Here is a 16,356-nt window from a genome sequence, read left to right on the forward strand (position 1 = left end):
GTGTTATGGTGATGTGTCCATATACTTTAGGCCATATAGTCTAACAGGTAATGGTGACCAGTGTACAGTCTCAGTCCTAAAACAAACCAAACAGTGTGAACAAGCAACCAAGGGCTCTCAACCTTTTTGGATCCAGGGACACCTTTGACTTCTAGTATTCAAAGATTAATCTCATTATTTAAATGTGTGCAATAATATTTTGGCTATTTATTGGAGCCAAAGTGTTTTTTTTTATTTCTGAACTCTCTACCAACAGAACACTTTAGGTCCAATTTACAATCTATACATTGCTTATAAGCATACTTGGAGTTATTTTGAGTTATTTAGGTTTGTATTAAATATAAATAAATTCTATTCAAATGAACAGTCAAACAGGTTAACTCTTAAAAAATAAATACAATAAACAAATATAATAACTTTGATTATTCATGTTTAAGTCAGAGCTGCTATTTTCCTCCAGGTGTTTTGTATTTTTAGCTATTTCTTTATTATGCAACTGTTATCCATGACCTCTAACCTAGGTGCCTGTCATTCTCATTTTCGAAGTTTTACGATGACAGAGGGATTATTTTCAGTGAGACCCTTGGCCTAAATGTACACACCCCATCCCTTCTTTGTTCAGCATGGAAAGAATCTGCATGACGCTCGTTCTCCTGTTGCTTGGATCTGTGACAGCAAAAACTCACCTACTTGCTTGTTTTGACCCTTGTACTCCATTGGAGAGAAAAGAGGACCAGCTGCTCATAATTTTTCATCCTTTAAACTTTATGACTGGTTTTAGTAAATATGAAACAAAAAGGTGTTTTTATTCACTGTTACTTTCACACCTTATGTTAAACACATTTCTAGGACGTCTATAGGCATAAATTATAAATCATTATAACTGTACTTATAAGTTTATATTCTTCAGAAGGCGGTCATGATTCCTTATCAGGGTGTTTATAAAGTCTAATAATACTTCATAAAGCTCTATAACTCTATAAGCACGATAACTTATAATGCCATGTTCTTTACTGTGCAGCATTTATAAGTAATAGTGACCTGTGAATAAGTATAAAGGGATGGTAACATTTATTAACAATTATATACAATTATATATACAATACAGTTATAAACATTTGTTATCAACGTCATCACTGAGAGCTTCAACTGAAGTAAATTATATGTTAAATTGTTCCTAATTGTAGCATTACTAAATAGTGAAGAGAGCACTTCCATTAATGGCTGTTTGTTTTCATCCCATTGACTTTTCCCCTAATTTTTTTTTTTTAGAACAGGAAAAGGGAACACACTGTTTGCTGTGCTGACGGGTTATCTCATAACTAATTTCCCTGTCTGGAAAGATGATAAGTTCCCACAATTCTAAACACTGCAAGCAAAACAAAGACTTGAGGAAAAATGATATCAGGGCTATTTCATCTGTTTCTTCTTGCCAAGTGGGCTAAATGTTAAGCTCCTGTGTGAAATTAGAGCAGAGCCAAATTTCTTTAATGTAATGTGATAGCATGACATTTCTTCAATATAAATGAAATGAAATGAAATTATCTGTATTATTAGTTCTATTAGTTATGTTATTATTCTCAAACAGCTAAAAAAAGTTTCCTTTTTGAATAATGTATTGCTGGTTAAGTGTCTCAGTCCATCAACAGTGATGTAGTGTTTTATTCTTGTTTTAATTTATTCTTTTTTATTCCTATTTTGTTTATTTATTTTTTTAGGTCAATCTACATGTTGTTTGAGAAAGAGGTGGTGGTGAAGGGGATTCCAGCGTATCGTTACACTCCTCCTCGTGCTGTGTTAGCCAGTGGAAAGAACAATCCTGAAAATGAAGGTTTCTGCCTTGAGAAAGACAAATGCCTGGATGATGGAGTCTTAAACGTGGCAGTGTGTCGCAAAGGTAATACTATATATACTATACAGCCAAAAGTGTGTGGACACCTGATCATCAAACCCATATGTGCTTTTAGAACATCTCATTCCAAAGTTATTCCCCTGTGTGCTGCTGTAACAGATCCCACTTTTCTGGGAAGGCTTTCCACTAGATATCAGCCACAAGAGCATTAGTGAGGTCAGGCGAGGTCAGTCATGTCGGGCGAGGAGGCCTGGTGTGCAGACGGCCCATATAGATTATAATAAAATGTAGGTAATCATAATAATAATAATAATAATAATAATAATAATAATAAAATGAAGATGATGATGAAAAAGAAGCAATTTAACCACAAAAAGCTCTACCAGCACTACTCTACTGATGCTAATGCTAATCTAACACTAATGGTTGAATCCACAATTGTGGTGCAATTTAGCCCTTGTAATGCTTAAAACTTTACATTTTTTAAACTTTAATTTTTATAATTATTTCCAATAGTGAATCTAAGAAAATGTGCATTTTCTTAGCAAGGTTTCTTAGCTGACACAGGCCACACTTTGCCCTTAGATATGGGTCAGGATAGAATTTTTTAGATTTTTTTTTATAGAATTAATGCATACACACACAGTGAACTTGTCAATATTAAAATATCACTGAAAATACTGAAACCGAGAACTTAATTTTCTATTTCCCATGATCAGGAAATATTCTGTTGACGATGTGACGTATAATATTCCAACTATTTCATGGGGTGAACGTGCTCAGGTAACAGTGTTGAGTGAATGTTAAACTAAAATGTCCATTTTTCATAACCTGTAATGGATGACTTATGGCAAAGGAAGTTTCAAATGTAAGTTTTAAAGTATTAAAGTTTTCATTGGTTTATTGAACAAATCCCTATTAAGCTATATGAATCATGTCATAAAATTATCAATTCTACTTGGTTTTACTTTCACAGAATTGATATGGTTTGATTTTCTATGTTCATCCTGCATTAGCTACATCTGTTTAGCTGCCTAGAGGCTGTCAGCCATGTGCTAAATTTCTAGATTAAATGAGGCTACATGGCTATATTTCAGTACGTTTATGCTACAAATTATATGAATGCGATACGAATGACATAAATTGTCTTTAATAAGGCTTGATTACTAATAACAATAAGATTAAGAGTAAATAACATTTATAAAATAACATTTATGTTGAATATAGCCTATAACAAACGTCTAAATATAGGCTATAATTTACATGTCAAACTAATTCTTTAATTTAAAATAGACCATACGACTAAATCAATAATCTGCAATAAAAACACTAAATTAGAATAAACTGTCATGTCATGAACATGTTAATTATTACAATTTTCACCAAATTCACACTGAATCCAAGAAGGTCATCAGACATGCATCAGTCAGACAACACCGGCTGCTATATTTAGCTTAGTTATCAGTATTTAAGTTGAACTTTAACCAGGTATTAATGATTATTCTAAAAACAGCTCTGTGTGAGCTCCTCACGTTGGTTGGATTTTTATTATTGGCACACAAATACTTAAATACACAAAATTTGCATGCCTAAATGCTTTGTTTTTTTATTTTCCAAAACTCATGTAAATCAATTTTAACTTTGCTGTACATTCCAAACATATCACAGTGTGACAGAGTGAAAAACTGAATGACACTGTCAGTAATCAAACGAAATGCTAGCTACCAAAATATCGTTAAAATGTCGGCGTTGATGGGAAAGAAGTAACGACTTTTGTGGTAATTAGCTTCGATAATTGCATCGCTAGCAACATATACATAGAACATACAAAATATTATTTATATCCACACAGCTAGATATAAACTGCTGTATTATTGTAAATATTTTATATTATAAATATTATAAATATATTTATATATATTTAGTGCTATCCTAGTAATAATGTAATACTGTATGTCTCTTTTTTTTTTTTTTTTTTTAGATTTTTTTTTATAGTAGCCTAAATACACATTGCAACTTGGTTGAATTACAATTTCAAGTTGACTGGTGGTAACAGATCTCATTTTTAAATCATATTTAAAATCAAATTTATATTTATATCATCTTGTAAGTGTTTTACCCACTGAGAAATTCTACATTTCCTCTTTCTCTTTTAGGAGTTTTTAATATATTGAAAAAAAAATTAGGATTTTTTATTTTATATTTTATATTTAGATTTTTTATTTTAATTATTATTTTTTATACTCTCTGTGTAGCTAAAGCAAGACAGAAGTCAATGGAAGTTCCTCACAAAGACTGTAAAACTGTGTGTGTGTGTGTGTGTGTGTGTGAAGACTGAGGATTACTCACTACAGTTTTTTTAAGGTCATTGACTTTTGTGCCTTTCATTATAAAGGAAGTGATGTATCATGCAGACACTGTGTGATTGTAAATCAAGTTTCTCTCAGTTCTGTTCAGTTTCGAAACTACGTAACCAGTTCATTTATTTATTGGCAGTAAACAAAAAACTTAAGCAAATAAGCAAATAAGATTGCTTGATCTATTTCAGTTATCTAGGGTTTGTGTTTGTATTTTCTATTACACAAATTTCACGTAAAGTTCACGTAAAGTTTCATTACATTACAGACCAGTGGTAACATCTCTAAATTCAAACTCAAGTATCTTGTTAGTGTTTTGTTTTCATCTGACGAGCGAAATAGTGTTGAGAAATTCTATATCTATACGTATTCTTATCCGGCACAGTTGATTGACAGTGCTAATGAGTCGTCTTTCAAATCTTTCAAGTAGCTTTATTGGAAAAATAATGATTTGTAGGAGTTTTTATTGTTGAAAATTGCTCATTATCTTGTCCTTCTGTAAACTTCAAGCTTTTTCTCTTCCTGGTTTAAGTTGAAACAGCTGGATTAACAGTATATACATGATTATTGGTATATTATATGATTATTACTCTAAAACAGTCCAGGTATCTTTCTAACTTCTTGAAATCCTATAACAGCTTTAATCCAGTATAAGATAATGTAGTATGCTGTTCACATGATCATTTGGATAATCTTGTAACTGCTAGAGTCATTTAAATGTTGAAGTGTGCATGTAAATGAACTTACTGTTAAAATCTCATATGCTTGTCTGAAGCATACTAATCTTAAATCTTATCTCAAATCTTACCTCCAATCCCTACAATGCAAAAAATTATATCTTAGCAGGTCAAGCTTTCAAGTTTGTTATTTTATTGGCAGATAATTTTGCTTCTTTCAAGGAATAATGCTTAAAACTAAAAAAAAAAAAAAAAATTGCCAATAGAAGATTATTTCAAGATTATTTCAAGCTTGAAATTAGTAAAAAAAAAAAATGTCTAGACTTAAGTTTAATAATCTTATATTTGGTTTAGTGTAATTTCATTATAGGAAATACTAGATGCATTTGCCTATATTCCAGATATGTTCACTTGCTAAGATGTTATTTTGTGAAGTGTAACTCTAAACACTACCCCTGAACCCTAGACCCTAGTCTTCGGCCCCGCCCACTAAAACTAATCTTAACCCTCAACTTTAAATCCTAAACTAAACATGCAATCGTTGTTTCTTTAGAGAGCAAGTAATGATGTGGCATGAAATGTGTACATCAGATATGGTTTTATAACTAAACACCTTCTGTCAGAGCTTAGGCATGTGACCCCCTACCCACACACACACACACACACACACAAACACACACACACACAAACACACTATGTTCTCTATCTAAACCCTGTCACCTGACACAGAGGTCTTGGCTCATTTCTAATCTGCACCTGCTGCTTCTGTGTGTGTGTGTGTGTGTGTGTGTGTGTGAGTGTGTGTGTTTCCATGGCCTTAGGTTGTATGACCTTGGCTTCCTTTGCAATGACCTCTCAGACATGTGTGTTTACTATTAGTAAATCATTATGGTGTACATTTCACTCTAATAGTATAAAACTCTAAGTTTAAATTATACTTCAATCATAATTTTCACAATAATCCTATTTAAAAAAAAAAAGAAAAAAGACTCCATTCCTCTTGCTGTTCCTCTCTCCCACACACTGCACAGGCACCCAGTTGTCCTTTGTTGTCAAACACATACATTGGAAAACAGTCCCCTCTGTCCCACTAGCACATTCTATTAGTGTTCTATGACTGTGTGTTTGTGTGTGTGTGTGTGTGTGTGTGTGTGTGTGTGTGTGTGTGTGTGTGGGTGTGTATGTTTGTGTGTACGTGCAAGTGTGTGCATGCAACTGAGTGTGTTATGTATCACTCATTTCAGTCTTGTGACCTTGTACACTGAAGTAATATGTTCTAGATGTGAGGACCCAACTGATATTTGGTAACTTGGTGTGGAACAGTGTAATAAATTCAGAGTTTGAGACCCGTTTAACTCAATACGTTTCCCAAACATCACAATATCAGTTTACAGCTTCTCATTTTCTTACATAACATGTCGTATATCACTGTGGCAGTCTAGGAATTATATTATCCAGTCGGGGAAACTGCTAAGATGCATGTAGCCTTCAGGATTTTATTAAAACAATGTAGTTTTTTAGTGTTTTTTAGAAATAAATATGTGTGTTTTGAAGAGAGCCAGGTCTTTAGTCTTTTTCTGGGGACAAACATTCCCTATAATGATAGTTATACATAAGAATTTGTAGATTATAAGGACATTTGGCTTGTCCTGACAAAATAAAATGGTATTAAGTTAACAAACAGCTTTGATCTATTTTTAAGAAGTGAAATGATTAGGTTATGGTTTAGAGGTTAGGGGTATGTTTGGGTGTATTTCTATAGCAATATGAGGTTACAGAAATACAGAAGTCAATGGAAGTTCCTCACAAACAGCAAAAAAACTGTGTGTGCGTGTGTATGTGTGTGTGTGTGTGTGTGTGTGTGTGTGTGTGTGGGCGTGAAGCCTGACTATCCACTCGCTTTTTTTTTTTTTTTTTAAAGTCGTTGACCGTTGTGCCTCATGTTATAAAAGAAGGGACGTGTCACGCAGACACTGTGTGATTGGACACTCGCTGTCCACTTTATTAGGAACACCTGTACACGTGCACATTCATGCAGTTATCTAATCAACCAATCATGTGGCAGCAGAGCAATGGCACTTTAACCATGGCATGGTTGTTGGTACCAGATGAGCTGGTTTGAGTATTTCATAAGAGAGGTCAGAGGAAAATGGCCAGATTGATTTGAGCTGCTAGGAAGGATATGGCAACTCAAATAATCACTCTTTACAACCGTGGTGAGCAGAAAAGCATCTCAGAAAACACAAAACATCGACCATGAGGTGGATGGGCTACAACAGCAGAAGACCACATCGGAACCCAATATTTTCCTGTGACTACTCTTATCAACAGGGCATTTCCATCCACAGAACTGTTGCTTACTCAATGCTTTTTGTTTTTCACACCATTCTGTGTGAACTCTAGAGACTGCTGTGTGTGAAAATCCCAGGAGATCAGCAGTTTCTGAAATACTCAATCCAGCTCATCTGGTACCAACAACCATGCCACGGTTTAAGTCACAGAGGTCACACTTTTTCTTCATTCTGATGTTTGATATGAACATTAACTGAAGCTCTGGTACCTGTATCTGCATGATTTTCTGCATTGCTCTGCTGCCACATGATTGGCTGATTAGATAACTGCGCGAATGTACTTAAGCAAACAGCGTTCCTTGGCCACATGTGATCCATGTGTGTTTTCTTTTTAAACAAATGTAAATGTGGCATGTACTACTGAATCTGAATCTGTGCTATGTCTGTGCCAATTTAGTCATGAAATGAATGTCTCTTTAGGGAATTTAGCAGGAATGTCTGCTGTGAGCTAAAACCTAAATGAGCTTAAACTGTTTTATAGATTGCCCATTGAGCTATTGTGTAATGATCATTGTCTCAGAAGGTATTTGGGTCATGGAGCACACAGTGGAATCATGGACGTGCATCACGTAATGTGGTGTGGATAAAAATAACGGGAAATGAAAGCCAATGAAAGCCAGACAGCCAAAAAGTCTAGAAGGTTTGGCAGAGGTCATGGGACATGATGCTATTGTAACAAAGGTCACACCCTTGATAAGCTTGAGCAATTAAAATAGCTCAGCTACTTTCACGTAAATATCCAAGAAAATGGCTTCAACAATATTGTGACACTGATAAGGACAAGTTGAAAGCAGGATTGAAGCACAGCATGGGAGATGCTGTAAGATGATGTAATGACAAAGATTGGCAACTTGGTAGAATGCACTGGTCATGGACTGGAATGGTAGAGTGGTATGTGTTCATTAAATGCATGGAGGGTATAATATGCATGGAGTGGACAGTTTTCTCAATTATTGCATTTATATTTAGCCATTTTGGGCAACAGGCTGTTACCCAGACCAACTTACAAAACGGCTGAAGGCGCAACAATGAAGTATGTGAAGAATTTGTAAGGATTCATTATAACATTGAAACATTAATCCTGGTTTGAACAAGTCCTCATTTTCCCAACCCTGGTCCTGGAGATCTCTGTTTCCTGCACTGTTGAGTGTTTTCCCTGCTCCCAACACACCAGATTCGACCAATCATCTGATTAACAGCCTTTCCTGAGTTGACGTGGGTGTGTTAGAGCAGGAAAAACACTAAAATGTGCAGGACAGGTGGTTCTCTAGGACAGCGTTGAGAAACTGTAGCATAGTCCAGTAAACAAAAAACTACTCAAAACAACAAATGCCAGGGAAGAGAAATACCGAGAAGTGTTATACTAGCTATCCAAGTGATAGGTCTAGACTTATCTTATCTAGATTTAGACTTTTGATGAAGAAATGAAGATTCATGGTTAGATGCTTGAAAAGGACATGTGACATGATGTGAAGTTAAAGAGCTGAATTGTCGTTCTGGTCTATAGTTCTGAATAAAGGATTATGCAAGAGTTTTGAATTTTGCAACGTGAAGCCAGTAGAAGCTATAGAACGGCAGAAGAGCATAAAAAGATGTTTTGAAATTTTGAAGCAACCTCAGTTGTGCAAGAGGTTTGAGATTTGTAACACTGCAAAGTTTTTATGGATACACTTGTATCACTGTGAACCTTTCCTCCCTTACTTTTTCCTCATCACTTTTTCAGTAACATGAGTTGCGTGGTATTGTTTTTGGACATACTATCATTATAAAGGTCGCTCCCTTGGTGGAGAGGTGCTAGAATTCTGTGTCACAGAAAGGGTGATGATGGTTATTAGGGTAAAGTTGATATTATAAGGAAATGTAAGGTTGCATAAAAAAGCAAGGGAGTGAAGTTGTGGTTGTGTCAGTGTGGTTGGTCCCACCCTTGGTGTGAGTTCACTTGTAATTTTTTGAAGTGTGTGTTCTTTTTCATTAAAAAAGAAGAATTATTTTATAAATATATAAAACAGAACTTAAAAACAGGATATTTTTGAATGATTTTGCGAAAGGTGGCAAAAAATAATGCCTAAATTTAAAAAAGTGAGAGTGTGGTTTTCACCACAAAGCCACCTGTGGAGTATTCATCTTCTAACATAGAGGCAGAAGTGTGTAAACCCAATGTGTACTTTCTTAACGGCCATTCATGAATCAAGGAAAACAGGCGAGGGTCCAAACCAGGAAAGACGATACACAGAACTCTGATATAAGGCACAAGGGAATACCGGCTTAGGCATAACAACTTGAATGGGTAGTAAGACTTTGCAAAGAGACAAAGCACCAGCAGGGAATAAATAGACAAAGTAAACAAGGATTAAACACAGAACAAGTGAACACCATAGGGTAACAAGTAATGACAGGACAGGGGCAGAGACAGGAATAAAACAGAAACACAAGCACATGGCAATGGAAACAGAACACATGACACGAAAGCAGTGCTGGGAAGCATAACACACACCGAGAGGGGGAATTTGTAACACCTAAGCTAGCTATCTATAGCTAGCTAGCTAGCTATTTATGCTATCTGAGAGCCAGTTTAACAAATGTGGAGATAAAAACAATCAGTATGTGTAAAGATATCTAAAACATGGCTAGTTAAGTGTCCTTTCCTCACACACTGAACGTTAGGCTTTGATCAAGTTGTTGGATAGCTACATGCCGTATAATCAGATACAAACTTAACTGGAAGATTTCAAAATGTCTGAGACGCTCTTTAAATGCAGTTTTCTCAGCTTTCTTTTCATTAACCAGATTTTACGTTACTTGTGATTGAGATACACGCAAAAAAGAAACATATTTCAATTCAGGAAAGTTTGACTGTGCCCACATATAGACAGAAGCATAAAAAAAGATAATATGCTGTTATTATCAGGTACATTATCAGGTACATAATTAGCATTTATAATAGTATCGCATTATTAAATATAATTATGCTTGTTATATAAGACTTTTCTTTTCTTCTCTTCTCTTCTCCACCTCTTCTTTCTCCTCTTACATTCTCCTATCCTGTCCATGTTCTCATCGAATATATAATCTATCTTTCCCCTCCAGGTGCTCCGGTCATCGTCTCTTTCCCTCATTTCTACTTGGCTGATAAGAAATATGTCGATGCCATAGAGGGAGTTTCACCAGTGCATGAACATCATCAGACTTTCCTCGATCTGAACCCTGTAAGCAAATTTCCTACTGCGATCATCTAAACATCCTAAAACCATTCTGTATATCTTACACTTCTGATTATCTTACACTCAGGAACTCTGTCTGAATATCTATGCTTCTCACACACCTTTTATTTTAATGTTTCTTTTTTAATTAGGACTCTATTTTATTGAAATGGTAACACACAGTGTTAAATATTATATCTTACACTTGATGTTGACTCAGTTAGTCCTCGACGTGTTAATTTAATGTTTATTTTATTTAAATATGATCTTATTTTAGTGTTACATATCAAAGTAGTATAGATGTCACAAGTATGTATGTATATAATTATTATTATTTATTTTTTTTTTGCTCCTTTGTCCCAGGAACGTAACCTTAGTTATAATATTAGATCCTCTAGTGGTGATTGTGTAGCAACACAACATCTAAACACAATATCTAACATTTATAAAAGCATAAATATTAATAATAACATTGCTATTTATGCTTAACTGAATAATTGATTGAAAGAATAGGTTTTGTATTTGTGCTTTTAAAATTACAACTAGATTTTAGTGTGACATTTGTGTGTGTGTGTGTGTGTGTGTGTGTGTGTGTGTGCAGACCACAGGTGTGCCAGTTCGTGCTGCTAAAAGAGCCCAGATAAACATTAAACTTGATAGAGTAACTGGATTTCCGTAAGTACAAATCTTTTTTTTAATGGCCCTGTCTGGATTTTATAGAATTTTTAGACATTTATAATTTTTATTGTCCACTTATATTTTACCCATTTTGCATATATAATTGTAGATACATTTATGTAAAATCTGCAATATTTTACCAAAATATTTCCTTTTTGCTTACTGTGGTTAAAGTTAGGGTTAAATTTTGGAGTAGGCATATAATTAATTAGCTAGAGTAATCATTAAATCAGTAGAAACCAAAGTGTGTGTGTGTGTGTGTTCTGCAGATTAACCAGAAACCTGAACGGTACCATCTTCCCTATCATGTTCCTAAATGAGGTAAGAGATGTGATTATGACTTTCAAATTTATGAAAAATTATATCAAAGTAAAAGGTAAAAAAAAAGAATGAAAATAAAAGATAAAAAGGTAGTTGATCAGCAAGGACATGTTTGTCTAGCATTTGCTGCTGCATTTTGCCCTGGAGCTACGAGACTAACGTTGCTATTAAATACAGATTTTTACATAAACAGATAAACAGGAACACATTTAAATACTGTTACAGCTCTTACAAAGTGCTGACACTGGAGATTCCTTCCATAAATCCTAAAATAAAAAATCTCCTTACAGAGAACTTCATCATATAAGCATTTATACATATTTTTAAAAATTTGTTGATGTGCTGCATCCACCATACAAGCCCTGTGTAAGCTGTTACTATAGAAACGATATCGCATTACAACAAGCACAGTAATCTAAACTTTGCGGGCGGAACTACTGCAAGAGCAGCTGTTACAGAAAATTAATCAACACCTTCTGACGAATCAGAATTGAGAATTCAACAGTGATGTGATATAAATAATGATAATCGACAGTTATATTGTAATTGTTGCAGTATATTATTTCTGTGGTGATTGTCTATTAGCTAGCTTGTATTGTAGTGTGCATTGATTGATGCTGTGTGTGTGTGTGTGTGTGTGTGTGTGTGTGTGTGTGTGTTTTAGTCCGTTGTGATTGACGATGCATCAGCTCAGAAGCTGCAGAATCTGCTTTTAATTGTGAAAGTTGTTCCAAACTTCCCTTTCATCCTGCTGGCCCTGGGAGCCACTCTCTTACTGATCGGCCTTATCCTCTTCTACTTCCACACGAAGAAGGTAATGAGTCTGTGTTTGTGGTAGAGGAGAGAAAGAGAGAGAGTGATAGAGAGAGGGAAAGGGTGAGAAAGAGGGTGAGAAAGAGGGTGAGAAGGACAGAAAAATGGTGTATACAGTATGTTCATGTATATGTGTGAAGGTTTCTCAGAATATTCTCTCCCCCGTACCCGTAAACCACCGAAGAATGTGGATCTTAACATCGCGTGACATTCACAGCCTCACACTCCGTTCACACGACTTTAAACTGACTGATCCTTTATTTCCCAGAATGCTGCAGGCTCTCTGGTATGTGTGAGTTCTGCTCAAAATTTATTCACAGCAACATTACAGCAGACTTTTAGAATTTAAGTCATGCAAGATAAAAGAGAAAACAATTCAAGCCTCATTTCATAGTCCATTTAGCCTTTTGCGATAAATATCAGGCTGGACTGGACTGGATGTGTTGTAAAGTTGTAGATCTTTCTCCACTCATATGAGGTGATTTATCAGTTTATCACGAATCCCCTCAAAAGTTTACACCCCCCCACCTCTTAATGTATCATGTTGCCTTCTTGAGCATCAGTGGATGTTTGCGCCTTTTGAAATAGTTGTGTCCGAGTCCCTCGGTTGTCCTAAGTGGGAAAAGATGGATCTCAACATCATATAGCCACTGATGGAAAGTATTAAATTTAAAAAAATGCAATTTTTATGATCCTTCTTATCTTATTTTTTTAAATTATTAACATTTTGCAGATTCTGCAAGGCGTATGAAAACATATGACCCCAACTGTATATACGTATCAAATTCCTAACATTTCTACATTTCAAATGTAAAGTAGTGAGTCATGATCTTAGAGAAAGAACTTTCTTAGTCTTTCTGCTGTCTTTACATGAAGTGATCAGGTTTAAGTGTTAATTTCTTACTGATAAGTTTATCATGATGTTCTCTTGTTCCTCAACCATGTTTGTTTTCTTTTGGCCACATTGTTTGGAAATTTGCTTAACATTTTAAAAGTTGACTTTAAATTTTATTTAAATTTATTTAAGTTTTTTTTTTAATTTTACATTTTTAAAAGTTTAAATTTTTTTAAGTATTTATTTAAATTTATTTAAATTATTTAAATATATTTAGAGTGCATTTTAAGTTAAAGCAGCACACACCATGCTCTGACCTTGCTAAGGTTTTCTAAAGAACTAACTTATATGTTTTTTCCCCTGTCACATTTTCATGACATTTCTAAATGCTTTACTGGAATAAAACTTTTTTTTGATGACCTAGTTTCATGGTTCAACTTGAAAGCTGTAGGACAACTCATATACACGAATACACTCACACCCCATCACAATCTGACCACAAAAATATACAATCATCAACAGTGCTGTGGTATAAATATTTTTTAAAAAATGATAGAATTGTTATAAAATTGTTATTCATTGTTCAACTATATATATTTTGTATGGTTTTGGATATGCATCCAACAGCGTAATTAAATCAAATAAATGAAAATCTTCCATTTTGCTCTTCTTCCTGTAGAGCTCGGTAAAGAAAGACACATCGTACTCTCCCGTCAACGCTAAAGATGACGACTCAGTGGAGAAGAATGGCACTTTCATCGGCATGACGCCTGTGGAGAAGTCTTGAACAGGACCTGCCGGTGTGAGAGTGTGTGTGTGTGAGTGTGTGTGTGTGTGTGTGTGAGAGAGAGAGAGAGAGAGAGAGAGAGAGATGCTACTGCTCCTAAAAAATGCTGTTTGTTTTTTTTTTTTTTACAATCAACTCATTGGAGTTTGAAATGTGACATCAATAGGCTTCCACTCAGGATGACCATGGAGCTGTGAACGAATGAATGAGTGAGTGAGTGAGTGAATGAATGAATGAATTACAAATGAATGAATAAGAGAGTCTAGAGTCTTGGATTGAATTGAAATATATTTGTTAATGAGCTGAGGAAGCACCTGGCAGGGCATTTCCGGTCAGATTTCAGATTCAGAGGTCAGCGGAGTTACAGGTCAAATATATATAAAATAGAAAATGTAGAATTTTAAGAAAAAAGAGAACATGTAGACTAAAAATGCATTATTTCACATTGCAGGGATGCAGCAGTTGCTAGCAAGGAGACTGCTTTTGTGCCTTATAGTCACATCCAAAAGTCTGAATCCACCACCGAGAACTGTTTATATTTCATCAGGATTTAAAAATGAACGGATCTCCACTAATTTAAACACTGTGCCCTAATATAATTCCAGAAGAGTGAGGAAATGAAGTGAAGAGTGAGGACTAAACTAATTGAGTGGATATCAGGTGTTAGTCATGAAGGGCTGTATTCAAAATTGGCGACTTAAGTCCAAAAAAAACCCCACAACAGTTCCCACTGTATTACAAGATTTCATGTTACTATCCTGTAATAAACCATATATTCAGATTCCAGTCATATGAGATTCATATAAAAAGGGAAAACTCACTCATCACTTATTTTTAAATAAGTATTAGCTGAGTTGGTGTTTTTTGGTGGTGAATTTAAACTTTTAATCCTGCTCATGAGCAGATTATGAGCCGTTCATTTACATGAGAGTGTTAAACGCTCTGAGCATCGTTACATACGAGTCTGGTCCCATTTCATGTATTTCAACCACTACATCATTTTTCAAATGTGTTAATAATTGCATTTCATTTTGTCCTTTTTTTCTTTGTTATTGTGTTTTAATGTTTTAACTGATGAAGTTGCTGCCTTGTTTGACTGCTTTGGTATCTACAGTAAAACCGCCGAACCAAATGAAAGTGTTTTATTGGGATAGGACGGCTATGCTAACATTTCAGATTATGTTACTACTGTTACTGTGTATATTTTAACAGTTATCACTTAACCTATTGCCGGAGACGTAAATATTAATACATACTATATAGTCATATTGCACTAAAAAACACTCTGTGTTTAATGTTTAATGCGCATACCATTGTTGTTAAAGAAATGTTATATTAATTTGCATTGCATTACGTTTCTTAAAGCCCCTCTTCTGTTTAATACTTATGTCCTATTATCTCAGATTTACTTTTTGATTTTATGGTGATACTCTTATAACATTTATTATTATTATATCTTATTTCCTCCCCAATATGAACAGCACTGATCAAAACAGACACACAAAAGTACTTCCCATGTTTGGCGATCCTCCTGATGGCAGGTGTGTTTGTATATATGAGATGACGTATATGAAATTAACATCTAATGTGTAGAAAAAAATCCTCTTTTGGTTCAAATTTACAACCGCCAGCTATTTTCTCAGGTCCGAAATGACCCAAACATCATTTCGATAATGTACATATGATTAAAAAACCTTTTTTTTCATATTCTTTAGAGACATTAAGCCAAACATAAAAGTTAATCCATGCCTATTTTTTGATCATATGCAAAATATACTATTTTCCAGTTTTTAGCATAAGTATGGAATTATTAAACAACTATTTGTCGTTACAGTCTTCGATCAGAATTCAATTTAAATGTAAAAAATAAAAATCTGTATTCACCGTGTTCTCACATAGACCAATGTCATGTCTCCTTTGTCCTTTGTACTCTGGATTATGGGATTAAAATGTCAATAGTAGTAAAGATGAAGTTTAAATCATATTTATTATGTGAAAATATGTGAGAAAGAAATTCAAAGTTGTGCCACACTTGTACAATGCTTTATGTAAGCAGGTTTATTGAAGTTTTATTAGGAAAATGATTCTTTCCTAACCCATATGTGTGATACAGACCCTTGCATTTCAAATGGTAGACTTTCTAAATTCATAAATGTCTATACAATGTTTTGTATATATGATAGGCCATTGTGTGTATCATACTTTCAGTATAAATAAAACTAAATCTGTTGGAATTCATTAGTGTTTGTGTTTCCTTATGAGGCATAGGGTAGACTCTTGGAAAGAAACATTCTTTGTAGGGTTCTTCTGTTTGTTCCTCTGCATGGAGGAACCCTTAACCCCTGGCCTGATGTGTTCATCAAGAAAAAAACTAAAACTCAGTCAGTCCTGAATCCTTTTTTATCTTATTGTACAATACCAGAGTCTCTCTCACACTCAAACTCCCTTGTTTAAATGCCAGATTTTGCCTGTCACCATGTAGTCA

General features: G+C 34.6%; 1 protein-coding gene across 1 annotated transcript in view; it reads left to right on the forward strand.

Moving 5' to 3' along the window:
* Positions 1-16,105, forward strand: part of scarb2b (scavenger receptor class B, member 2b) — a 38,683-nt gene extending 22,578 nt beyond the window's left edge. Inside the window, exons 7-12 of the mRNA XM_026928796.3 lie at positions 1,719-1,897; positions 10,325-10,443; positions 11,039-11,112; positions 11,385-11,436; positions 12,101-12,250; positions 13,764-16,105. Coding sequence (XP_026784597.1) covers positions 1,719-1,897; positions 10,325-10,443; positions 11,039-11,112; positions 11,385-11,436; positions 12,101-12,250; positions 13,764-13,871 — 682 coding nt within the window. The 3' untranslated portion in view covers positions 13,872-16,105. The remainder of the gene's footprint in view (positions 1-1,718; positions 1,898-10,324; positions 10,444-11,038; positions 11,113-11,384; positions 11,437-12,100; positions 12,251-13,763) is intronic.
* The last annotated feature ends 251 nt before the right edge of the window (positions 16,106-16,356 follow it).

Source organism: Pangasianodon hypophthalmus, chromosome 15 (genome assembly GCF_027358585.1).
Source record: "Pangasianodon hypophthalmus isolate fPanHyp1 chromosome 15, fPanHyp1.pri, whole genome shotgun sequence".
In the NCBI taxonomy this organism is placed as follows: Eukaryota; Metazoa; Chordata; class Actinopteri; order Siluriformes; family Pangasiidae; genus Pangasianodon; species Pangasianodon hypophthalmus.